This window comes from Pelophylax lessonae (assembly GCF_965119305.1).
Source record: "Pelophylax lessonae genome assembly, chromosome: 2".
NCBI classification, from domain to species: Eukaryota; Metazoa; Chordata; class Amphibia; order Anura; family Ranidae; genus Pelophylax; species Pelophylax lessonae.
This window is the reverse complement of record NC_138769.1, coordinates 75,803,635-75,830,433: the sequence shown is the minus strand read 5'-3', so window position 1 is coordinate 75,830,433 and position 26,799 is coordinate 75,803,635. Positions and strand designations below refer to the sequence as shown.

The 26,799-nt window shown below is 45.0% G+C and overlaps 1 protein-coding gene and 1 long non-coding RNA gene across 2 annotated transcripts in view; one reads left to right on the top strand and one right to left on the bottom strand.

Moving 5' to 3' along the window:
* Positions 1 to 26,799, top strand: part of SAMSN1 (SAM domain, SH3 domain and nuclear localization signals 1) — a 178,049-nt gene that overhangs the window by 56,912 nt on the left and 94,338 nt on the right. Inside the window, exons 5-7 of the mRNA XM_082244679.1 lie at positions 1,980 to 2,020; positions 16,523 to 16,609; positions 26,469 to 26,545. Of these exons, the coding sequence (XP_082100805.1) occupies positions 1,980 to 2,020; positions 16,523 to 16,609; positions 26,469 to 26,545 (205 nt within the window). The remainder of the gene's footprint in view (positions 1 to 1,979; positions 2,021 to 16,522; positions 16,610 to 26,468; positions 26,546 to 26,799) is intronic.
* Positions 1 to 26,799, bottom strand: part of LOC309545471 — a 960,129-nt gene that overhangs the window by 849,690 nt on the left and 83,640 nt on the right. The window lies entirely within an intron of this gene.

The window sequence follows — 26,799 nt, the reverse complement described above, 5'->3', positions numbered from 1 at the left end:
GGTCAGAGACTGAGGACATGATACAGGAGATGGTCAAAGACTGAGGACATGATACAGGAGATGGTCAGAGACTGAGGACATGATACAGGAGATGGTCAGAGACTGAGGACATGATACAGCAAATGGTCAGAGACTGAGGACATGATACAAGAGATGGTCAGAGACTGAGGACATGATACAGTAGATGGTCAGAGACTGCAGACGTGATGCAGGAGATGGTCAGAGACTGCAGACATGATACAGTAGATGGTCAGGGACTGAGGACATGATACAGTAGTTGGGGGGTGGGCAGGGAAAACCAGGGGGGTGGAGAGCACTGGGGGGGGGGGGCAGGGAGCACTTGGGGGGTGGGCAGGGAAAACCAGCGGGGTGGAGAGCACTGGGGGGGGGCAGGGAGCACTTGGGGGGTGGGCAGGGAAAACCAGGGGGTGGAGAGCACTGGGGGGGGGGGGGGGGACAGGGAGCACTTGGGGGGCGGGCAGGGAAAACCAGGGATGTGGAAGAAGAAGTTGTATAGGAGGGGAATGGGGCAGCTGCATATAGATGAAGAGAGGAGAGGAGGAGAATCAGTTATTCAGCAGGCAGCTGCAGGAAGAATAGAGAAAGATGAATTCCTCTATATGCAGCAGCCCCATCCCCCTCCTATCCAGCACACACACTTGGGCAATGGGCGCTCACCTTCTTCCCGCCAAGGCTCCGCCACCTTCTTCCCGCTGAGGCTCCGCCCCTTATCCATGCCTCGGCTCCGCCCCCTTATTCCTGCCACGGCTCCGCCCCCCGCTAGCAGCACGGACTGAAGGAGCTGCCACTGCAGCTGCCTTCACACTGCGGGATCTGTCTGAACACACGGGCAGGACACCGGCTGACACCCCCCAGTGAGTGGCACCCGGGGCGGGCCGCCCCCCCGCCCCCCCCCCCCCCCCCCATTGGTACGCCACTGCTTTAGAGCAGTTTTTCTCAACTCCGTTACTCAGGGCACACTAACAGGCCAGGTTTGCAAGATAACTGAAATACATCACAGGTAATATAATTAGCTGCTCAGTGATTGCAGTATTCTAGTCTGCATCTCCCCAAGGTAATACTTAAAATCTGGCCTGTTAGTGGGTCCTGAGGACTGGAGTTGAGAAACACTGCTATAGAGTCACTGGAATTGACTTGGTTGGAGATTTTGGCGAGTTGGGGTTTTCGGCAGAACAGCAACTTTGCTCCTCTTTAAGGTGTCATTCGCCCACTTCCTGTGAACCCAATGCATCAAGGCTCCACCCCCTGCCCTGAACTCACAAGAGAATGCTGCAGCATTTAAGATTTGCCCACTGACAGAGGAAGTGAAAAAAATGAAAAGGATATGTGATGAACATAGCAAGGGCATGAAAAAAAAAAAAAAATGATATGAATAGGCAATTTTTTTTTCACAGGAGGCAAAAATGTTCCAAGGAGGGTGGGGGGCAATCAGCGGGTGGAGGGTGCTGAGCTCAGAATTGGCAAAAGTGAACCTGTCGTGACTAGGTTTATGCAAATAGAAAATGAACGTCCATGTTTCTTCTTTCACATATTAAAATGACTTGGCTGCTGAAGCTAAAACTAAAACATTCTCTCCTGCTTCCCACACCACCGATCACTGCTGTATTGCAGAGAAAACAACACTTGAACTATCTTCTAAATCTGACACTTTCGGAAGTAAATTTGACACTTCCAATCAGTAGTTCACAGAGTACAATCAGTGCAGAATTAACTGATTGCCATTGGTCACTGAACTCTTCTTTGTATTATACAAACCTGTAAACATTGTAGTTCAGAAATTAGATTGTAGGGGAGTTGAAGGCGCTCAGAAAATTGTATTTTTGCTCTGTCATTAGACCTTGCATTATTCCAAGGGCTGCTAAAGAGGAAGTTAATTGTGCAGGAACATTTATTGCTGCATCACTGTATTAATTATGTCTGTCATAAAAACTTACAGCTGCATTTTTTTCTTAATTTAGGTCACTCATACAGAAATCGGTGTCAGAAAATGAAGCATTTGGTACGTTTTTTTTTTTTTTACTATTAGTGTATTTAGATTGCATTGCTGTACAGAGTAGGAGTAAGCCTAAAGCTTGACAATAAAACCTGTGGCCATACTTGTGCACTCACCCTTAGCAGGGAGACTAGGCTGGCCATAGATGGCTCAATTTTCTCTCATTGAGTCAGGATGGAGGATAATTCACTGCTGACTATTGTGTTCAGGCAGCCACGGGTGTCATGAATACAATGGCTCTACCTAACAGCCACTGTATCTGATAGGATACAGTCATTATTTTGCCAATAATGTTCCACCTGGCTTAAGCTGGCCACACATGGATCAAAATCCAGCCGGTTCCGCAGGTACCAGCTGAATTTCAATTCATATGTGGGTAGGCTAGTTGTACACAAGACAATCTATCAATGAACTTGTGTACAACCAGCCTGTTGGAAAACTTTTGCTCAATTAGCACCTCCAACAATAGTGACCGGTGCTAATAAGTGTATTCTGACGGCAGGGGAAATCTCCTCACTGTCAAAATACAATAACTCAGTGGGAGGGATTCCTCCATCCACATCGGGTTAAGTCATCTGAGTTGAGTCTTTTTCTTTTATTCAACCCACTGGTTGAACAAATAAAAAAGAATAGTGTATGGCCAGCCAAAAGCCCTGTACACACGAGTAGAAATTCGGCCGGGAAATTTCGTCCGACGACCGATCTGCCGATTTTCGGCTTGTTAGTATGGTGCTTCCGACAACCGACTCCGACTTTTTGGCCGAAAAAATTCTGGTGTGCAGGCTATATCATTTTTGTCCTCCGTCAAAACACCTCCGATTTTCGTCCCATTAGTACAGATTTCGATGGGGAAAAATCTTATGAGCAAGACTAGGCATGCTCAGAGATGAAAGAACACAAAGAAATCAATCCAACACATGACATCACTTCTGAAATAGAATTCTGTCGTACGGGAAAATTTGTGTGTAGTCTAGAGCACATTCCAACTAACAGACACCACTCTGGACAAAAGACGGACGACCGGTTGGCGGAAATTCGTTGCGTGTGTACGAGGCTTTAGGCAATTTTTACATTGACTTTTGTCCAACCAGGTTGGTGTTGCAGGGCTACCCAAAGCTCAAATTCTACACTATTTAGTAGGAATGGCCAGAAATTCATGCTCTCTATGGCCAGCCTAAAAGCTGTTAGATTGGTCGGGAAATTATGGTCCAGCTGCTCTTGTTCTCTCCTAATCAAAGTTTACACATTGTGGCAAAAAGTCTACCAGCAGGCAACTCAAAATTACTTTCAACTTCAGTATTTACATGCAAAAGGTTCCAAGTGCTTCTCAAGGGCCAATATTAGAAATAAACAGTCCCAAGAACAGCTGTGTGGTGCAATATCCAGGAGCCAGCATTTCAAGTCTGAGCAAAGTCAGAGGATTCCCAAAAATGTACACCCAGGTTTAGGTGGCTCTATGAAAACTAGACATGTGTGATTCTTTTTTCTTACTAATCGAAATTCAAACAAAAATTTCAATATTCGTAGATTAGACACAGCGCGAGCCAATCAGCGGGTTCGGCAGACACAATGTTCGCCGGGACCCCGTGATCATTCCCAGGAGAGGCAGAATGGTGGTCTGCCTATGTAAACAGAGCAGACCGTCATTCTGTGAGAGGGGAAGATGGAGATCTTGTGTTTCTGCTAAGCTTGAACATGGATCTCTGTCTTCCCCCAGTCAAAGCATCCCCCACACAGTTACAAAGCACGCTCTAGGAGCACATGTAACCCTTTGATCACCCCTGATGTTAACCCCTTCCCTGCCAGTGTTATTGGTACAGAGACAGTGCATTTTTTAATGTAATAATAATGTCACTGGTCCTCAAAAAGTGTCAAAAGTGTCAGTTAGGAGTCCGATTTGTCCGCCGCAATGTTGCAGTCCCACTAAATTACTTGTACTAAAAAAAAAAAAAAATAAAAAAAAATAAATCCCATAGTTTGCAGAAGCTATAACTTTTACGCAAATCAATCAATATACGCCTATTAGGATTTTTTTTTTTCACCAAATAAATGTAGCAGATAACATATTGGTCTAAATTAATGAATAAATTTGATTTTTTATACATTTTTTTTTGGATATGTTTTATAGCATAAAGTAAAAAACATTGTTTTTTTTTTTCAAAATTGTCGACCTTTTTTTGTTTATAACGCAAAAAATAAAAACCGCAGATGTGATCAAAAACCAAAAGAAAGCTCTATTTGTGAGAAAAAAAGGACATCAATTTTATTTTGGTACAGCGTTGCACGACTGTTCAATTGTCAGTCAAAGTAACGCAAAAAATGGCCTGGTCATTAAGGGGGGTAAACCTTCCTGGGCTAAAGTGGTTAAGAAATCCAAAATCAGAAATAAATTATAATGAAACAAATTATTTGAATCTGAAAATAAATCTGAATTTGAATTTGAAATGGAAAGCTGTTGCAATAAATACAGCAAGGTAGAAAAGTGAAATAAGGTGATGACTCCTACCTAGACTGCTTTATAGAACAGAATAGAAAAGATTTGAATAGAATATAATAAATTAGAATAGAAAAGATTAGACAAGAATATAAACAGAATAGAATAGAATAGAATAGAATACAGTACAAAGTAATAGAATATAAAAAAATTGAATAGAAAAAATAGAATAGCATATAATAAAATAGCATATGACAAAATAAAATTCAACTCATATTAACTTAACGAACGAATTATAAACTAAACACATTTTTCTGTTGTGCACATCTCTAATGGAAACACTGAAAACATTCTCTTTTCCAGGGGGGAATTTATCAAAACTGGAGCAGACGAAATCTTGAGCAGCTGTGAATAGCAACAAATCAGCTTCTATATTCAGCTTGTTCAGTTATACTTTGAAAATAAAAGATAGAACTGATTGGTTGCCACGCACAGCTGCTCCATTTATGATAAATTCTCCTATTAGTATTCACCGGTGTCTGCTAGCTGGTCTTACTGTTATATTAGTGGATTTGTTGCTGACACTTGTTCACTTTAAACAACATCTGCACATACTGCCCCATTCAGAGCTCATCCAGCACACAGTTTGTACTGGATGGGCATGTCAGGTACAAAATAATCATATGTCAAAGGTCTGGCTGTTCCAGAAAAAATGATCAGAAGACCTTGTATATTTGTACCTTAAGGTAAACCTGTAGCTAGCCACTGTTGACGTTAGTAGCATAGCTTACACTGCTCCCCCTTCCCAGCAGTGACTTGGCAGACTTTTCACACTTTGCATGTTACTTCTGCAAAAAGCCCTCTACCTCCTAGCAATTTGTAAATGTATTTCCGCTCCAAAGGGGGAACCAAATTATTTTTAAATATGTACTGTATGTGATTGTTATCAGTTCATCATAAATAATCTTATCAATGTGGGTACACTTTTTTTGAAAACCTTGCTATTATGTATAATTTGTATTTAATATAGGGCTAACCTTGATGGAGCTGCTGTACTTTAACTAGTTCTTTCCCAAAATTAGTGCAGAGGCAGCCAAGCACACAGCAGCAGTTCATTCACTCTGGCTCAGTATTTAGTCTAGGGCAGAGGTCTCCAAATTTTCTAAACAAAGAGCCAGTTTAATGCCCTTCAGACTTTAGTGGGGCGGGACTAGGGCAGTGAGAGAAAAAAATGTCCAGACCTCCAGTGGAAGTAAACAATGCCTTATCTTTGGTGTTCGTGGAAGGACTAGTGCCTCCTCGTTGATGTCAGTAGAAGGAATAGTGCCCCATTGTTGGTGTCAGTTGGTAGAATTGTGCCCCATCGTTGGTGCCGGTGGGAGGAATTGTGCCCTTTTGATAGTGTAAGTGGGAGGAATAGTACCCCACTGTTGGTGTCAACTATAAGAATTATGCCCCATTGCTGGTGTCAGTGGATGGAATTGTGCCCCGAGGGCTGGATAAAGGCAAGCAAAGGGCCACATCTGGCCCTGGGGGTCACACTTTGGATGCCGATGGTTTCTCTTCAGATAGGGAGAGATTAATGCTCACAATGCCAGAGGACAGCCAGACCCTTTCCAACTTCCACTTGGCACTTTTCAGTGACCTCTCCAGACCAGATCTTAAGTGAAATTTCCTTGATTTGCTTCTAATATGGATTTTAGACGTAGGCCCCCCCAGCTCTGCCACAGCTAGGACCTCAGTGAACCTACAGCAAACTCCAGCAGTCTGCCCAGAGGGGCAGAGCCCCTTAGGCTGGGAACTCCTCCAGTAATACAAGAAACTGGCTGCTCCAAGCCTTTATGTGCTCTTCAGCCACCTACTGGGCACACCTCCCCAGGGATGGGCTGAAGTCCCATAAATATCCAGACTGCTTATTTGATTTTACAGCCCACTATGTTCTAGAAAGATCTAGAATGCAGGGGGAAATAATCAAACATGCAGCCTGTGAACAGCGAACAGCCCAAAAAATCAATAACTGCTCCACTGATTACAGAGGAGACAAAAATACCTAAGTTTGCTTAACATCCTAACAACCTAACTAGGAGGGTGCTACATTATATATATATATATATATATATATATATATATATATATATATATATATAAAGGATCGGCCAGGGCTTTTTTTTCTCAGAGAACAGGAGCAGATACTCCCCCCTTCTGGGTCACCCCTTGCTCTACCCCCTACCCACCTCCCAGTACAGCCCCTTTTAGAGAACACAGAGTCAAGTATAATTTTTTGGTGCTAAGTAATTTGTATGTAATTTGTTAATGATAACAAGAAAAGCAGTAAAATAGATCCCCCACCCACCTAGCAACAATAGATTCTAACCAACAAAAGACTCCTCGCAACAAAATACCTCCCAGCAACAATAGATCCACCACATCAAACATACACCCCAACAGGATTTGTCTGCCAGAAACAACAGATCTCCCAGCAGCCAGCAACAATAGGCCCCTCTCCCAGCAGTAGATGCCTCCTAGCATACATTGACCCAAAGGCAACAATAGATCCCTAGCCAGCAACAATGGATTCCCAAGCAGCCAGCATCAATAGACCTTCCGCCACACTTCAGAACCTCTTGCCATTATACAGAAAATAATTTTCTCTTATGTCCTCCGACAGTCGCCGCCCCTTCCCAAGTCTTCACCAATGGGTATTGACCTTTGCTCCGCAGGAGTAGCTAGGCACAAGATTTGTTAATAACAAAAGCTTTTAGCATAGACACACCCCTAGGGGCTGTCCCCTTAGTCAATACCTCCCTGCACCAGCATTCCCAACTCAGTTTGATCTTGCCTAGCTTAGGAGTAGCAGGCTTTCCTGTGCTGGGGCTTCAGTCTCAGCCTTCTACCCTTTTTTTGATTTTATTTCAAGTATTTTTTCTTTCTTTACTAGCTGTTATTTTGTCAGCTTTAGTTTAGGGATCTTCGGATGAAGATGATCATGCGGAGCTGGGTCTCGGACTGGCCGCCCTGGATCCCAGGGCTGAGGGCCAGATGGATCCCCAGCCTGCCATCGAGCGTTCAGCTATGGTTCGCCCTGGCGCCATGAACGACCCACCCCTGCTCGCTGCAGGGATGCTGCCTGTGAGGTGGCTACCTCACTGGACGCCATTCTGCGGTCTCGTGCTGCAGTCCACTGCGTCCTGGCTGCGGCACTCCCTGTCATCCTGATAGCGGTTTGTCGCTTGAGACGGCTCCCCACGCCATCCGGTACGGTAAGCACCTTCTGTGTGGGGACCATCTGTGTGGGTTTCAGTCTGTGGCTGTGTGTACCCCCTTGTCTGGGTAAAAATTGCGGGCTCCCTGTCAGTCTCCCTGTATGGTTTTGCATGCCTTGTGGGCTGCGAGGGGGGGGGGGCCCTCCCGCTCTGCTGTGAGTTCTATCTGGGGCAGATTGGGTGCAGACATGCTTGTGAGGCGGCCGCTGTTGCGGTCCGGCATTTTTTTTGAAGAAATGCTATGCACTGCCCTGTCCCTGTACAGCGCTGTGTTTTGGCGCCAATCGCCGCCATTTTGGCGGGCCGCGCTCGTCGAGCACATGTCGGTGCCATTTTCTTGTAGCCTCGATCCCTCAGCCGAGCGGCCATTTTTGCGGAGCCTTCATAGGCTATATAAGTCAGCCGGTTATTGCATCACTTCCTCTTTCTCTGGGACAGCGATCGGTGGCAGCAGCCTGTTTGTGCTCTCTCCAGGTTTTTCCTTCATTGTCCTGTCGTTCCTTGCTCAGTGTTCTCTATCCCTGCGGGATCGGTGCATACAGTAGTGTGCGGTGGGCTGCGCTCGCCGTGGTGTTAAAGGGACAGTACCCTTTTTTTCCTTTCATTGCTGTGGGCATGGATTCTCAGGATAGCAAGTTTCATCCCGCCCTGGTGGGGGACCAGGGGGCTGATCTGGCCACGGCAGTGGCATCATTGGTGTCTCAGGTGCATATGCTGATGGCTGAACGATCCGCAAAAAGGGCCAGGTTATCCATTTCCTCTGATTCAGAGGGCGATGTGGCTGCTGTGGCTGGCGTGCCCTTCTCAGGGTCTTGCTCATCTCTGGACCCTATGGGGTCTGAGGGGGAGGCGGATGTGGAAGGGGTGGATGTTTCTCCCCCTGGCTCGCCTGAAGAGCTTGCACTCATGGATGAGCTGATTGCCACCATTAAAGATACGTTGCACCTGGAGGATGAGCCCTCTGCTCCTGCTAGGGTGTCCTCCTTTGGGACGCAAAGGACCCGCAAATCAGCGCAGGTTTTTCCCTGCCCTGCTGAATTTCACCATACTGTTAATGAGCAGTGGCGCAATTTAAAGAAGCCCTTTACAGTGGCGAATAAGTTTAAACTGCTTTATCCATTTGCGCCATCCACCGACGAGTGTTGGTGTGTGGCGCCTCAGGTGGGTCACGCGGTAGCCGTTTTAAACAAAGCTACTGCGATTCCTTCTGAGGATACCCCGGTTTTCCAGGACCCTACGGACAGGAGGTTGGAGTCTCTTGCCCGTCATGCCTATATGGTTGCTGGTTCTATGCTAAAACCTATTTTTGCTTCGGTTATGGCGGCCCAGGCGGTTGCCGATTGGACGAAGGTGCTCAGGCGCACCCTGGTGGCTGATTCGGCTCCGCCTACCACTTTGGCCATGGTGGATCAAATCCATCAAGGCGTCATGTACTTGTGTGATGCGGACTTGAATTTAGCTCCTTTGGCTGCACGCCTGTCTGGCGTGGCGGTGCTCAACCGTCGCCTGATATGGCTGAAGAATTGGTCGGTGGACCAATCTTCTCGCAAGACATTGGCCGATTTTCCCTACGTGGGATCTCGCCTTTTTGGCGAGGCTTTGGATACTCTGATTAAGGGTGTTACTGGGTGCAAGAGTACTCTCTTGCCCCAGAATCCCAAGCACAAATCTTTCCGTGGCAAACGGAATTCCTCGTTTAGGCCCTCCCAGGGGTCCTTTCGTGCCTTTCGGTCACAATCCAAGGGCAAGCCCTTCAAGGGCCAGGGCTCCCAGAAGAAGCCGTGGGCGGGTAAGCAAAAATCCGGCCAGTCCGGTTCGACAACCCACGCCAGTTCCGCCTGAAGGGGCGCCCTCACCCGTTTCTGGGGAGGGGGGAAGTCTGCGCAGTTTCCTCCAACCTTGGCTGATCCGCATTCAGGACAGATGGGTTCAGGAAATCGTTCGATCTGGTTACAAGATCGAATTTCTCTCTCGGCCAGCGGGCAGATTTTTTCCCTCAAATCTTCAGCTGTCTCCGGAGCGTTTGCAGGATCTGCATCTGGCGGTGCGGGACCTGCGGGCCCAAGGAGTGGTGGTTCCGGTGCCTCATCGGGACAGATTTCGGGGGTTTTACTCCAATCTGTTCACTGTGCCCAGAAAGGAGGGCAAGGTGCGTCCGATTCTGGATTTGAAAGCTCTGAACCGCTTTGTGCGGGTTCGCAAGTTCCGCATGGAATCCCTGCGCTCAGTGGTGGCTGCCCTGAGTCCGGGGGAGTTCATGGCCTCCATCGATCTGAAGGATGCGTACCTACACATCCCCATCTTCGAGGGTCATCAACGGTACCTTCGTTTCGCCATTGCGGAGGAACACTACCAATTCGTGGCGTTACCTTTCGATCTTGCTTCTTCTCCACGGGTTTTTACAAAGGTGCTGGCACCGGTCCTGGCCCTGTTGCGGGCACAGGGCATTGCGGTTTTGGGGTATCTGGACGATCTCCTCATACGGTCCAATGCCAGCCAGAGCCTGATGGCCGACCTGTCCACCACGGTGCAGACGCTGCAAGAGTTCGGTTGGACCATAAACATTCCGAAGTCGACTCTGTGTCCTTCGGTTCGTCTTCCCTATTTGGGGATGGTTCTGGACTCTGTTCAGGTGAAGGTTTTCCTTCCAGAGGACAAACTCCTGGCGCTTCAGGACGAGGTCTGGGCCCTCAGGGACAACCAAAGCTCGTCCCTCCGGACATGCATGAGATGTCTGGGGTTGATGGTCTCAGCCTTCGAGGCGATTCCCTTTGCCCAGTTTCACACGCGGGGTCTCCAGGCAGAGATTCTGGCCAAGTGGGACGGGCGTCCGCAGTCCTTGGATCTGCGGATCTCGTTGAGTCGCTGCACCAGACAGGTGGCTCCAGTCCCGACGGTGTCGGGGGGCAAGTCTTTCCGTCCGTTGTTGTGGATGGTAGTCACCACGGATGCCAGCCTGTCGGGCTGGGGTGGTGTCCTGGGAGTTCTGTCCGCCCAGGGGACTTGGTCGGAGGAGGGGTCCTCCCTTCCGATCAACATTCTGGAATTGCGAGCGATAAAGCTTTGCCTTCGGCATTGGTCGGAGCCGTCCTGTTCGGGTTCAGACGGACAATGCCACCGCGGTGGCCTACATCAACCATCAAGGGGGCACCAGGAGTGCCCGAGCGGCTCGGGAAGTGGCCGACATTCTGTCTTGGGCCGAGACGCACGTTCCGGCGATAACGGCAGTTCACATTACGGGGGTGGAGAACTGGCAGGCGGACTATCTGAGTCGCCAGACCCTGGACCAGGGAGAATGGTCCCTTCACCCGGATGTCTTCCAGATGTTGTGCGCGAAGTGGGGTTCACCAGATGTGGACCTCGTCTAAACAACAAGGTGGAAAGGTTCGTGGCAAGGACGCGCGATCCTCAGGCGGACGCCTCAGACGCGTTAGTGGCGCCCTGGCATCAGTATCGTCTGATGTATGCCTTTCCACCGATTCAACTGCTGTCCAGGCTCCTTCGCAGGTTGGCCTCGGAACCGCACACGGTGATTCTGGTGGCACCGGACTGGCCTCGCTGGTCTTGGTACGCAGACCTCGTCAATCTGGCAGTCAACGCTCCGTGGCACCTGCCGCTTCGAGAAGACCTTCTGTCTCAAGGGCCGATATTCCATCCTGCTTTACAGTCGCTGGCTTTAACGGCCTGGCTGTTGAAAGCCAGGCCCTGAAGGGCAGGGGTCTCTCCCCTGAGGTCATTCCCACTTTGATCAAGGCTAGAAATCGGGAAAGATTTACTACCGTACTTGGAAAGCATACTTTGCCTGGTGTGAGTCCAGGGGGTTTTTCCCCTCGCTCATACTCGGTGTCCAGAGTGTTGGCTTTCCTCCAAACTGGAGTGGACCAGCGTTTGGCGCTGGCCACGATTAAGGGTCAGATTTCTGCGCTGGCCGTTCTTTTTCCGCACCTTTGTTCAAGGGGTGCGCCATTTGGCCCCTCCACGGAGGGAGCCTTTGCCTCCATGGGACTTGAACCTGGTTCTGTCCGCATTGCAACATGCTCCCTTTGAAAAGATCAGGGAGATCTCGTTGCCTCTGTTGTCCAAAAAAGGTGGCCTTTTTGGTGGCGATCACGTCATCTCGCAGGGTGTCGGAGCTGGCGGCTTTGTCCTGCAGCTCTCCCTACTTGGTGATCCACAAGGATAAGGTGGTCTTGCGACCTAACCCATCCTTTCTGCCGAAAGTGATCTCGGATTTTCACCTTAATGAGGAAATTGTCTTGCCTTCGCTCTGCGCGAAGCCGAAGCATCCTAAGGAGGTTGCCTTGCATTCCTTGGATGTTGTCCGGGCGATCAGGGTTTACCTGTCGTCCACTAAGCCTTTTCGCAAGTCAGATTCCCTCTTTGTCCTTCCTGAGGGACCTCGGAAGGGCATGGCAGCGTCGGCCGCGACTATCGCCAAATGGATTAGACAAACCATTGTACGGGCCTATGCCTTGAGGGAGAGGGTTCCTCCCTTTCCTGTAAAAGCGCACTCTACCAGGTCTTTGAGTACGTCTTGGGCTTTCCGGCATCAGGCTTCTGTGGCCCAGGTGTGTAAGGCGGCGACTTGGTCGTCCGTTCACACCTTCTCAAAGTTCTATAAGGTGGATGTTCAGGCATCGGCCGATGCCTCCTTTGGCCGTAAAGTTCTCAGTGCGGCAGTGCCTTAGGGACCCTTGTTTTTGGGTCCTTGGCTGTTGGGGTGTTTTACCCCTGGGTTACTTGTTTTTTCCTGGGTTGTTGCTCCTGTTGAGCACGTTTTTCCTGTTGCCCAGTTGGTTCTATTACTGTGTGTAAGGTTCCTTTCTCTGATGTGGGTGCTGCGTTGCTTTTTCTGTGGCTGCGTCTCCCACCCCTCAGGTCTACACTGCTTTGGGATATCCCATTGGTGAAGACTTGGGAAGGGGCGGCGACTGTCGGAGGATGTAAGAGAAAACGGAATTTTTGTAAAAGCTTACTGTAAAATTCCTTTCTCTGAGTCCTCCGACAGTCGCCGCCCCCCGCCCCTCTTTTGGAGTTTTTGTGTACTCTTACTGCTATGCTACCAAACTGAGTTGGGAATGCTGGTGCAGGGAGGTATTGACTAAGGGGACAGCCCCTAGGGGTGTGTCTATGCTAAAAGCTTTTGTTATTAACAAATCTTGTGCCTAGCTACTCCTGCGGAGCAAAGGTCAATACCCATTGGTGAAGACTTGGGAAGGGGCGGCGACTGTCGGAGGACTCAGAGAAAGGAATTTTACGGTAAGATTTTACAAAAATTCCGTTATTGCCATTATAATGGCAATAAAAATTTCAATTATATATATTTAGTGCTGGAGGTGCCGCAACTGCATTCCCCCGCATTCCCGCTAAAAAAAAAAAGCCCTGGAGGCAGCCATATTTGTTCATTAACTATAGCTTCTACTTTGTGCATAGTATAGCAGCCCAGCGTCTGTCCAGGCTGACTGAAAACAATAGACACTCTGTATGGCTAGATTATTTTATTAAAGCAGTTGTTCAGCTGGCATATTGACCATATTTCTTGATATATATAGATGGTCCTCAGAGCGAATCTTTAGATGACACACAACCATGAAAATGTGGAATGGCAAAGACACATCAAAAATCCCTCTCAGATAAGCGTTATATCTTCAATGTGTACTCACTAAAAATACATCATAGTCTTCCTTTTTAGGATCACTCACAAGAAGTCAGCTGTATGAAGCATAATATTCTCCTTTGGGCTGGATTTACATTTGAGCAGCGCGATTTTCACATGTTTTCAGGCATATCTTTTTTAGCATTTTCTTGAATTTTTGAATGTGCATATCAGCATTTTAGAAGTATATTTCAAGTACTTTATATGTGTATTTAAACTGTATTATTTGTATGACTATTCAGATCACTATAATTTTGTCAGCATTCACTCATTAGTTTTAGGGATGTTGTCGCACACTGGGGTTGATTTACTAAGACTGGAGAGTTCAAAATCTGGTGTAGCTCTGCATAGAAACCAATCAGCTTCCATTTTTTTTTTGGTCAAAACCTAATTGAAGAAGCTGAAGTTAGAAGCTGATTGGCTACCATGAACAGCTGCACCAGATTTTGCACTCTCTAGTTTTAGTAAATCAACCCCAATGTATAAAGCTGTGCCTGTTATGTAAATGAGGAAAAATCAAATGTTCCTAAAGTGATTGTAAAGGCAGAAGGTTTTTACTGTACTGCACTATATGCAGTAAGGTAAAAAACCTCCTACATGAAGCCCCCTTAAATTCATACCTGAGCCAGATCTTGATCTAGCGATGTGCACGAAAGCAGAGGCTCTCTCGCTGCTCTTTGGCTCAGATACAGCAGTGGGGGCCATTGGCTCCTACTGCTGTCAATCAGATCCAGTGACGAGGGAGAAGGGGGTGGGGCCGAGCCCCACTCTGTGTGTCTAATGAACGCATAGGGGGCGAGCAAGCAGGAGTGCCCTGATAGCAAGTGGCTTAAAGGAAAAAAAAAGAGCTTTACAATCACTTTAGTATTATCTCTTCTGATTGTGTTAGGCTATTGTTTTAGGAATGTTCTTAGGTTATTATTTTAGGCTCTTTACTCTTGTGGTCAAAGGCTATTTTCTGTTAGAATTGAATGTTCATAGGGCTCCTTTACATGAGCGGCACTATCTACTGTCCTTCTTAAAACCAATCTAAGGCTGGCCATACATTATAGAAAAGTGATGGCAGAAAATGACTGAGTAGTCCATTGAGTCTGCCCTTTTTTTTGGGTGGGTGGGGGGGGGGTGTTTTTTTGTTACCTTTAGACCCCGTTCACACTGGGGCGACCTGTCAGGCGACCTTGTCGCCTGACAAGTCGCCGTGGGTCGCCTGCCATAGAGCAGCACAGGACCCGTTCTAATAGGAGCTCCGACTTAGAAAAAGGGTCCTGAGCTTCTTTGGGGCGACCTGGAGCGACCTGCATTGACTTCAATGATATGAAGTCCATGCCGGCCGCTCCGAGTTCGCGGTCCGAGCTGCGCACCGTGACTTCACAGGTCGCCCCGGCAAGTCGGGTCGCCCCAGTGTGAACGGGGTCTTATTGCCTTAGTATAGATCTATATTTGTCCCAAGCATATTTGAAGCCATTTACTGTTGGCTGTCTCACTACCTCTGCTGGTAGTTTATTCCAAATATCAACTGTCCTTTCAGCAAAATAATATTTTCTAAGATTAATTTTGAACTTTCCTCCAGTTAGTTTGAGGTCATGCCCCCGTGTTCTTGATTTTGGTTTTATATTGAAAAAATTGCCCTCCTGAACCTTATTCCTTATTTACCCCCTTGATGTATTTAAAGGTTTAAATCAAGTCTCCCTTTCTTTCCTCCAGACTGTACAGATTAAGCTCCTGAAGTCTCTCCTGATATGTTTTATCCCCCAGACCTTTCACCATTTTTGTTACCCATCTCTGGACTCGTTCATTATCAATATCTTTCTGTAAGTGAGGTCTCCAGAACTGGACACAGTATTCTAATGGGGAAACTTATATCATTTTCTTGCACAATTTTCCTTTAGATTTACCAAAACCATATAATACGAAGTCAAACCTAAACACTTTCAACTTGTATGCAACCAGGCAGGCACTTGTCCTTCAAAGTTGAAGGTAAATTTAAAGGGAATTGAACAGGAAAATAGTATAATGTATGGCCAATTTTAGATTATAAGCTCCGTGAGCAGGTTCCTCCTATTCCTTCTGTATTGAACTGTGTTGTAATTGTGCTACTTTATATGGTAAAATGCTGTGCAAACGGTTGGTGCTATATAATTCCTTTATTATAATAATAACAATAATAATAATAATCTGTGATGGGTCACTTTTAAGAGGGCAGCAGAACAGCAGTGGTCAGGCATTGTCCTTTGTTTGTCAGCTGGGTGGGGAAAGTGGTTTCTATTGAAACACTGCACTGCAACCATGAGCCAAGTGCTTGGCTTACAGTTATGGTGCAGCCCTTATCACTTGAATGGGTTGCGTTGCATGGCTCTACAGCTTTCCAAACCTGTTGTATGGGTTTTTGCCCTCCTGCAACTATGGCACCATGTAGTATAATAGTATTTGGCCATGTTACCTGCAGTTTGGTGGTTGGGGGGGATTTCAAATCTCAACTCAACAGCCTACTTTTACTGATTCCCAGCTAAAAATCAGAAAATAATCTTTTGCACATATTAAAATCGTTCTCAATGGAATTTTTCATAACTATTGAGTGAGTGCTGAGACATGTGCATAGCAAATTTGATATAACTAGATCTATGTGTTCTGTTTGTGGAATAAAAGAAACAATAAAATAAGCATCCATCCAAAATTATTGTTGTCCAACTTGTCCTACCAATATTGATCTCCAACAATTTACCAGTTAAATATTCTATTCCCACCATGCTGCAAGATACTTATTTGTTCAGCCGGTGGTGTATCACCAAGGAGCCTTAAGTCTTGTATATGTCGCAATCTAAGTAAATCAATGACATTGCTGTATCATATTCCTAAATTCCAAGCTAAAAAGGGTTTAGCGACAATTAAATATTGACCATCAGACTGCTGCTGTTTAGGATTATATGAGATTAGTTTCCAAGGGGAATTGAACTGCTGAAAACATTTGCAATCTACTCTTTCTGCATGTTTCAAACACAGAAAGATCTATTGCCTGATATAAAGCTATTCCTGACAGTCTCCTTGTAATCTCCGTATGGCCAAGGCCTTCAAGGATTCTCTCTAATGGAGAACAAATTTGATTCCTGAGTTGACCATCTGCTGCTGGTAACCCATCTTCCGATGTTTGATGTTAGACAGGAGAGTCTGGAACACAGCATACTGGCAGAACTCCAGGAGCCCTGACAACGAGTTCTACCTCCGAAGGCACTGTCACATTGAAGGTAATACGATCATATGTTTCAGGGTTTTTCAACAAGATCCCTAAAGACTTAGTAATGGCACTTTGACATTCATTTGTGCACTTTCAAGTATTAAAGATACATTACCCTTAAAAAAAGTTCCTATACCGAACTATGTCTAATGGAAGTTTATAAAGTGTTGGCACTATATAAATCCAGTAAAATGATAATCATGAAGGCAGTGAACATAAATGAGAATTTTTTAACAACTTTGAACAGTTTATAAATAACCTCAGGCCTTTTACTGCCTCTTCTGTATTTCTGCTGCATTTGGCAGCAAACCTGTCAGCCGTTTTAACCCTATGTTCACACCTATGCATTTTTAAGTGCGTTTTGCAGTTTGCAGAAAGGTATAATAGTCCATTTAACATGGTTTCCTACAGTATGCAATCACATCTATGTGTCTTTCAGCTGCTGCATTTTTGGAAAGGGTCAGGAACTTTTTTTCCGCAGCAGATTGCATTTTGCTATAATAGACTTCATTGGACCCATTGCGTTTTACAGCATTTTTACATGCGTTTTGCATGTTGCGTTTTTTTTTTTTTTTTCTCTTTAACAAACAGTGTATAGTTGGTTGCTAAGGAACGTCCTTAAAGGAGTTGTAAAATCAGAAGGCTTTTAATCTGTTTAATATGTTTTCTTTGCCTTCTGTGTGCAGCAGCCTCCCCAGCACCACCTAATACTTACCTGTGCCCCATCTCTGTCCAGTGATGTCCACGAGTCCCTTGGCTGTCTGGTACCTTCCCTCCTGATTGGCTGAAACACAGCAGCGGCACCATTGGCTCACACCGCTGTCAAAGTAATTTAGCCAATCAGGAGAGAGAATGGGTGGGGCTGAACTGCAGCTTCATGCCTGAATGGACACACCGAGCTGCAGCTATACTCGGGTGCCCCCAGAGCAAGCTGCTTGCTGTGGGGGCACTTGACAGGAGGGAGGGGCTAGGAGCAGCAAAGTGGGACCCAAGAAGAGGAGGATCTGGGCTGTGCACAACTACTGCACAGAAATGGTAACAACATGTTTGTTATTCAAAAAAATAAAAAAAAACAAGACTTTACAATCACCTTAACAACCGATGAGTCATCAGCTGTCAACGGCAAAAATGTTTTTTTTTTTTTTTTAATGTGTGGGGTCCCCCCAAAATCAATACCAGGCTCTTATCTGCGTATATAGTCCAGAAGGTCAGGAAAGGGAGGGGATCCCACAACATGGAGGGGGTGCTTTTGGGGCAGGGGGGGGGGGGGGGCTCTGGTTTCCAGACCACTCCTTACCAGCTATACACAGGGTGTTAAAGAGAAAAAAAAATGCAAAATGCATGAAAACAGCATGCAAAAACGCAACTAAAAAGCAGGTTTAAAAATGAAAAATGCACCACAAAACATGCTGGAAAAATGCATCAAGCGTAGCTGCATAGATGTGAACCTAGACTAAATGCAGTGAGCACGTTACTATCTGTAGTACAGCAACAAGGGAGAACTGAGAAAGAGCTGAAAACACTACTTGGGGTTTTAGCATAGCAGAAGCAGTGGTGTCAAGTGACTACAGAAAGTTAGAGGCTAAGTTTACCTTTAAAAAAATAATAATTGCCATATTCTTGCAAAAAGAAACGCATTTCTTATTTATTTTTTTAGAATAGGAGCCTGCCAACCATTGGATGGTAGGTGCAATGCCAGGCTTCCTCCAGCTCCCTATGCCTACTGACTTTAAGTTGGAGAGCTGGAGAAAGTGTTAACGGACTATGAGTGTGGCAGTTACTGCATTAGAGTTCCATAGAGAACTACAAGTCTGTCTGCTGAAGTGGTAGGCAGGACTTGTAGCTCATTTACTCACAGATCTCTATGAACGAATGAATGAAAATAATAAGCGGCACCAATTTTAAAAGTAACAGCTGCTGCAGGGGAGAAGAAGGGGGGGGGGGGCATTGCGTTGCATGGTATACCTTAAATACAATGTAATGTAACATAGTGCAAAAAGTATAGTAAGGAAGCTATAGATAATACAATTTTCTTTTCTGCAACCACGAGTTGCATGAAAGAAAATTGCCCGATTCCCCCAACACCTTCATTGTTTATGGGGGAATCCGTCCCGCAGTGCTATTGTGTTCTGCCGGGTTTGTGAGAAAACGTCGCTGCCCGTGGAACACAATGAATACTGCAAGCGGCCCTAACTGCTGGCAGTAATTGCATGCAAAGAATCAGACAGACTGGTTGTGCTGAATCAATCGATAGATCAACTTCAGTACAAACAACCTGCCCATAGATGGATCGAATCACAGTTGGTTCCTGCTGAATCGGTCAATATTTGATCCATCTATAGCCAGCTTAAGCCTTTGGGAGCTAACATCACTTCTAGCAGATCAGCACATATTTGTCCATGCTTGCACCATTTCTAAAGAGATTTTAGTGTGGAGAAATGTGCATATGTTGGAGAGCTGTGCTAAATATACACTATATTGTCAAAAGTATTGGGACACCTACCTTTACATGCACATGAGCTTTAATGGCATCCCAGTCTTGGCCCATCCTTTGCAGCTATAAGAGCTGTCCACAAGGTTTAGGAGTGTGTCTATGAGAATGTTTTACCATTCTTCCAGAAGCACGTTTTTGAGGTCAGGCACTGATGTCGGATGAGAAGGCCTGGCTCTGAGTCTCCACACTAATTCATCCAAAAGGTGTTCTATTCAGTTGAGGTCAGGACTCAGTGCAGGCTGGTGAAGTTCCTCCACCCCAAAGTCTCTCATCTATGTCTTTATGGACCTTGCTTTGTGCACTGGTCCAAGTCATTTGGTGAAGGAGATTGTTTTTCAGGGGTTGGGCTTGGCCCCTTAGTTCCAGTGATGTAAGGAATCAGCAGACCAAAACATTTTGGACAATTTCATGCTTCCAGCTTTGTGGGAACAGTTTGGGGATGGCCCCTTCTTGTTCCAACATAACTGCACACCAGTGCACAAAGCAAGGTCCATAAAGACATAGATGAACGAGTTTGGGGTGGAGGAACTTGACTGGCCTGCACAGCGTCCTGACCTCAACCCCATAGAACACCTATGGGATGAATTAGAGTGGAGACTGCGAGCCAGGTCTTCTATCCAAAATCAGTGCCTGACCTCACAAATGCGCTTCTGGAAGAATGTTCAAACATTCCCATAGACACACTCCTAAACTTTGTGGACAGCCTTCCCAGAAGAGTTGAAGCTGTTATAGCTGCAAAGGGTGGACCAACTCAATATTGAACCCTAAGGACAATGACGTCCTCCCAGAATCTCGCTTCCCGCGCGCCCCCCGCATCACAGATAATGGTGAAGGGCCAATGACAGCGGCCCTTTACCACGTGATCGCTCCGTCCAATGACGATCAGTTGTCAACAAACCAGCGCGTGTCCGGTTCAGTTCTCTCCTCGCATGCTGTACACAGCGATCAGTACAGTGTGCGAGGAGTGGAGAGAGACCACAGCACTGCTCACCCTGCCTCCTCCATGCCTCCTCCATGCCTCATTCATGCCTCAATCGTGCCCCAGTCATGACTCAATCATACCTCAGCCATCCCTCAATCATGCCTCAATCATACTTTAGTCATGCCTCAATCATACCTCAGTCGTGCCTCAATCATGTCTCAACCATCCCTCAGTCATGCCTCAATCATGCCCATCCATGCCTCAATCATGCCAGTCTGTGCCTCAGTCATGCCTATCCAAGCCTCAGTCATGCCAATCTGTGCCTCATCTATGCCTCAATCATGTCTATCCATGCCTCAATCATGCCTCATTCGTGCCACATCCATGCCTCATCTGTGCCCACCCATGCCACCTCAGTGCTCATCTGTGGCTACAAAATTTTCAGTTTTTTTTAATTTAAAGCGCAAAAATAAAAAAAACTCAGTGATGATTAAATACCACCAAAAGAAAGCTCTAATTGTGGGGGAAAAAAGGATGAACATTTCATAAGGGTACAGTGTTACATGACTGGGTAATTGTCATTCAAATTGTGAGAGCACTGAAAACTGAGAATTGGTCTGGTTAGGAAGGGGGTTTAGGTGCCCAGTGGATAAGTGGTTAAAGTTCATGTGCGTGTAAAGGCAGGAGTCCCAATACTTTTGACAGTATAGTGTATATCAACAGTTCAAGACCAGCAATCATTTAGGCATCACCCACCAAGACCTTATAATGCCACACTTTATAGCATGTGTTGGGAGGATTAGTAGATCCCGGGAGGACAGACAGCAGGTCTCTGGGAGAAGAAAACTGTCTTCCCAATGAGCACTAGGGTGAATCGTGTACCGTATGATGCCATCAACATGTATCATATAATGCAGTGAATATGCACTCTGTAATATAAGAGCTAGCAGAAATTAGAAGTCCAATTTATTTTTTATAGAAAATATTGTAAGGTTGGCATAGTGTTTTAACAATTGGTTCATTATCTATTATAAGCTTTTGAATGCGCTGTAAATATTCCCTTAAGAAAAAGGCCTAAAGCGTAAAAAAAAAAAAAAAAAAATTATTTATACTTTTTCTCAAATCAGACAAGGTTAATTATTAAAAAAAAAAAAAAGTTTTTCTTGTCTTTTAATGCTGCTGAGATAAATTGAATTTGTATATATAAATGAAAGACAAGGCAGTTTGAATGCAAAAAAGACATGATAAAACTTCCATGACACATACATATTTTATTCTCTTATAATAGTTATAATGTTTTTTTGCAACTATTAAAGCCCAGTTGAAGTCATAGAGATATATAAGTCATCAGATAGGCATTGCACTAACAGCCCTAAGGCTTAGTTTCACACCATGGCGTTCTGGATCGCAGGCGGAATTGCCGCGATTGTGCCTGCAATCCAGATTTGCCGCAAAATGCAGGATGCGATTGCGGTCCCCATTACTTCAATGGCACCCTGATCGAAGTGAAATTTTGCTGAGACTGTCCCCCGACTAAAATTGTGCAAAGAGAGTTGTTGGATGCCTGTCGCCCAAAAGAAGTGCCGGAACTAGGATCTTAATATGACTGTGCAGTTAAATGAGAACCAGTGTTGGATCCAGTGCATCCATTAATCAGCACTCAGCAAGGGCTTGTGTCAATAGACAAGCACAGCATGATTTTCAGGCTCACTTACCTTGCATTTTAGATCAATTGGACAAGCTTTTGATATCAGTGTTCCTTCACAGGTGCATTTGACCTGTAGTTGACCTCTTTCTGACCAGCTGTTGACCTCCTGTTCTGCATCATTCTGCTTCAAGCTGCTTTTCCATACCCATTGACTGGTATTGAAACAAAAACAGCTCTGGATTAAACAAAAACCCATGTGCCCAGACTCAAACAGATCTGGTCTGATAACCTTCTCTCTATCTCTTCAATTCAAGTCTGATTGAGGATACATGTTAACCACTTAAGCCCCGGAGGATTTGGCTGCTAAACGACCAGGGGGTATTTTGCGATTCGGCACTGCGTGATTTTAACGGATAATTGCGCGGTCGTGCGACGCTGTACCTAAACGAATTTGGCGTCCTTTTTTTCCCACAAACAGATCTTTCTTTTGGCGGTATTTGATCACCTGTGCGATTTTTTGATCACGCGCTATAAACAAAAAAAGAGCGTAAATTTTGCAAAAATAGCAATATTTTTCCCTTTTTTTTATATGAAATTCCCCCCAAAAAAAATGTAAAAATCAAAATTATTTAACATTTTCGGCCAATTTGTTTTATGCTACCTATGTTTGGTAAAAAAAATCGCAAAAAGCGTATTTTGATTGGTTTGCGCAAAAGTTATTACGTTTACTGACTAAGGGAAAGATTTTTGTCATTTTTGTTTTTTTTTTTTTAACGCGTAATGGCGGCGATCTGCGATTTTTTTTGCGGTACTGCGACATTGCGGCGGACAGATCGGACCCTTGACTGACATTTTTGACACTTTTGGGGTTACCAGTGACATTACAACAGTAATCAGTGCTATACATATGCACTGTTACTGTAAAAATACACTGTTAGTGAAGGGGTTAACTTTATTTGAGAGGGAGGGGCTGTGTGTGTCCCTAGGGGCGTGATTCTTACTGTGATTGGCTGTGGCTTCAGCTGTATGCAGAGTGATCAACGGATCTACATAGTAGATCCATATGATCAGCTCTCATACAGAGGGGAGAATGACAGGCAGCTTGTTTACACAAGCTGCCTGACTTTCTCCCTCTCCCCCGCCGATCGCAGAGTGGCCGGCGGACATCGGGTCCGCCGGTCACACGCGCGGGGGGGTCCGTGACCACGCGGGAGCGGGAGCGCGCCTCCGGCGGCGCGCGCTCGCTCCCTAGACCCTCACAAGCTAGTGACGTAGCCCTACGTCACTTTGCCTGTGAGGGGCTGACCGCCGACGTAGATCGGCGTGCGGCGGTCGGCAAGTGGTTAATAGGTGAGGCTATTACTCAGCTATGCCAGCATAGGGCACTGCAGTCTGAGAGCAGCAAGAACTATTTTTACCTAGAGTACAAAATGTTTTAGAGTTCATTCACACTTGTGCGAATTAAAAATCATGTGATTTCCATTGCGTCATTGTTGCTTTGACCAATGTGATTGTTTTTGCTCTACAAATTTGCACACAAGTTGCATGTATATCATGCAGGTGTGACTTTTGAGGGTTTACATTAAAGTCTGTGGCCCTCAAGTTGCATGAAAGTCAGACCAAAGTAGCGCAAGAACTACTTTAATAGCACAGATATGAACAGTACTCATTGGGAAACTTGGAGTGTGACTTGTCATGCGACTTTGGGGTTCAAAGTCACATGACAAGTCCCAGAAGTGTGAATGGGGCCTTAAAACGTCTCCAAGCAAAAATCAGTCACAAATCATAATATCAGTAATAGAATAATTACACTGTTTTTATCTCCCCCCCCCCCCCCCCAGATCAGGGACATAAACAGTAAAAGAAAAGTGAAATTGTTGTGTTGCTACAATACACCTCTCTATTAAACCATTCAATTTGACTTAAAAGAGTAAAAAATATAAAAAAAAATATAAAAAAATTAAGTGTTCAGCTATGCAATTGTGTTACCCCCTCAATAAAGTACATGAGATATAAAACTGCAATGTAAACCTACTGTGTACTACAAAACACCTCCCTTACACTGTGAAAATGACACATATACCGATAAATCCAATGCTCTCAGTAGTTTCTCAATAAACATAAGCAAACATTAAAGCCACTGTTCACTCAACTCCACCCCCCCCCCTTTTCCTTTTTTTCAATATAATACAATGCAGTAGGTTCACAAAAGATCATTCACAGTCTCGAATGTGGAAAAAGTCCTTGTTAAAGTGCTCAAATAATAAAGTGCTTGTTCCTGCACACTGGTGCTCCTGTACACGTGCTCCCCTAGGATCGCACTCACCAGTCTTCCATGATCCCTTAATGTTAAAAAGTCGGTCTGATGCACTTTTCTAAAGTAATGCTCCCTCCTGGATGTATATGCTTTCCCTTTAAGGATCCCCTCCAGGTAGTGGAATATCGCCTTCTCCTCTCCTCCTCCTATTCCAGTCATATGAAAGGGAACCAGAGAGCAGCCTCCAATAGTGTTATACCACTTTATTTGTTTAAATCACAAAAACATAATAAAATGCACTTACAGCAATATATGGCTTGTTATAATACACAAGCTAATAGGTCAAACATGGGTCCGGGACGCTCATGCGTTCCATGGACTGGAAATGAGGTAACTAGAAGTGATATAAGAAGCTCCCCCGACGCGTTTCATCATCGTGATGTCATCATAAGCACCATCTCACTCCTCTCATCATCAAATATACCCTCCTGTATGCTAATGATTACTCCTAACCAGGGCTTTTTTTTTTTCAGAGAATAGGTGCAGGTACTCCCCTTTCCGAGCCAAACCTTGTTTCTCCTCCTACCTACCTCTAAGCATTATCCTTTGGTTCCACCCCCTACCCACCTCCCAGTACTGCTCTTTTTAGACAATACCGAATCAAGTAACAATAGATCCCCCAGGAACATTAGATGCCTCCTAGCAACAATAGATCCCTCAGAAACAAGAGACCACTGCTGCAACAATAGATCCTGAGCAACAAAATACCACCACAGTAGCAACAGATCCACTCCATCAACAAAAGATGCCCTCAGCAATAATAGATCCACTCCAACAACAATAGATCCCCGCCAGCAACAACAGATCTCCCAGCAGTCAGAATCAATAGACCCTCCACCTCTTGCTATTACATATACTCAGTGCTGGAAGTGCCAGAACTGTGGTCCCCTGTGTTCCTGCTGGAAAAAAAGCCTTGCTCCTGAGTCCTAACCCTTTATTACACATACTGAAACAATGCTGCACTCATCCATTATTATTCAGAACCTTCCCACTGGCATGTTAATTGCTTTCTCATGGCAATTCCTTACCACATACCTACATACTATATGCTGGAATTAACCCCTATGTGGATTTCATACTTAATGTATACATTCCTCATTGGGTTAAATAAACCCTTAAACACCATTAAAAGAATCTACTAAAAATAAATACTATAAAATGGTGAATTCCCGATTGTATATATGCAATCCTCCTTGGAAATAAATTACTATAAAAAAAACAATAAAAAAGGACTACTAACAATTAGAATTAAAACATTTGAATTCTGTATTCACATTAAGACCTTCCGGGTGCATTGTCTCTAATTCAAAATTCTATTTTGTTTCATGGAGTTTAAGGGAGGTGTTTTGTAGTACATAGTATGTTTACGTCTGATTTTTGTATCTTATGCGTGTCATTGAGGAGGTACCACAATTGCATGGTTAAATACTTTTTTTTTTTTGTTAGTTTTTTTTACAATCTTTACTTTTTTAAGTCAAATTTAATAGTATTTAGGGAGGGGTATTGTAACGCCACATCAATTACACTTTACAAATCATAATAAATTTAAGTCCAGAACTAGAAATACAGAACTAGAAAGATAAAATATAAATTGTGATTTAGCCCCCGTTCACACCAGTGCGACTTGACATTTGATTGACAGTTCCAAATTGCATGACAAGTCACATCCCATTGCCGGTAACGGAACCGTTCATATTGCTGCTACTCATGTCGCAGCAATTATGGAAAAGGTTCCTGCACTACTTTCATTTCATTGCGACTTGCATAGACTTCTGTTGTATGAAGTCGCGAGCCACAATGAAATCAGCAGTGCAAATTGCACCATATACAAAGCCCCACTGGTGTGAGCCAGGGCTTTAATTATTTAAAGAGTGAATTTGCCACTAGAACACTTACCAACACCTCCTAGTGGCCCTTCAAGTGGGTCTTAGTGCCGGGAGGTGGGAAAAACTTCCCGATCATGGGATCACTGTGAATGGCTTATTGCCGGGAGGTGGGACAAACTTCCTGATCATGGGATCACTGTGAATGGCTATCATAGTGGTCACATGATTGGGAACTGTCTGTGACAGATTGGTCACTGTGCTGGGAGCATGCAGTGAGCATAATTTTAAGCACAAAAACCTTGATACCCATGTGTGTGTATGTGTGGCATGTGAACGTTAAGGCCCATCTGCCTTCCTGCCATACATTTAGTGTCATTAGTACATGCTAGCTTGATTAAGGTTCAACAGTAAAAAGGCTCCCTGTATAATTTCACCCTGATTGTATCACAACTGTTGTTAAAGCCCTGAGGAATGGGAAGTCCTTATCTCCCAAAATGCATTGGCTGTATCTGATGTTCTTAAATAAATGTTGTAAATACATTTTCAATTGAAATAATTTTGTACTAGGTGTGCCTATCCACACACCCAAAAGTTATTCATGTGTATTTCATTAGAATACATGATGATTCTGCTTCCGTTTCCGTTTATATTATGTGTTGCAGACCTCAGTGAAGAAGAATATATTATGGGAGATAGAACAAACTTACTAACAAGATTACAGGAAGAAAATCTTTCCCAGGTAACTATCTACACTTAATGCAAAGTCTCGGGGCTTGTTCACACTATTGGTTGGGGGCGCAGTAAAACCCAGTAGTTGAGACATGATTTTACCACCCTCGAGCCGCTATTGCCTTTAGCTGCAGAGGCAGCTGCCAGGTGTGCACACATGCTGTGAGTGCTTTGCTTAAACCCCCTGTCGGGAGTCTTTCAAGCAAGCACATACCGCCATCACGTACAATGCACATGGTTGTGGCGCACTAGTGTGGGGTTAAA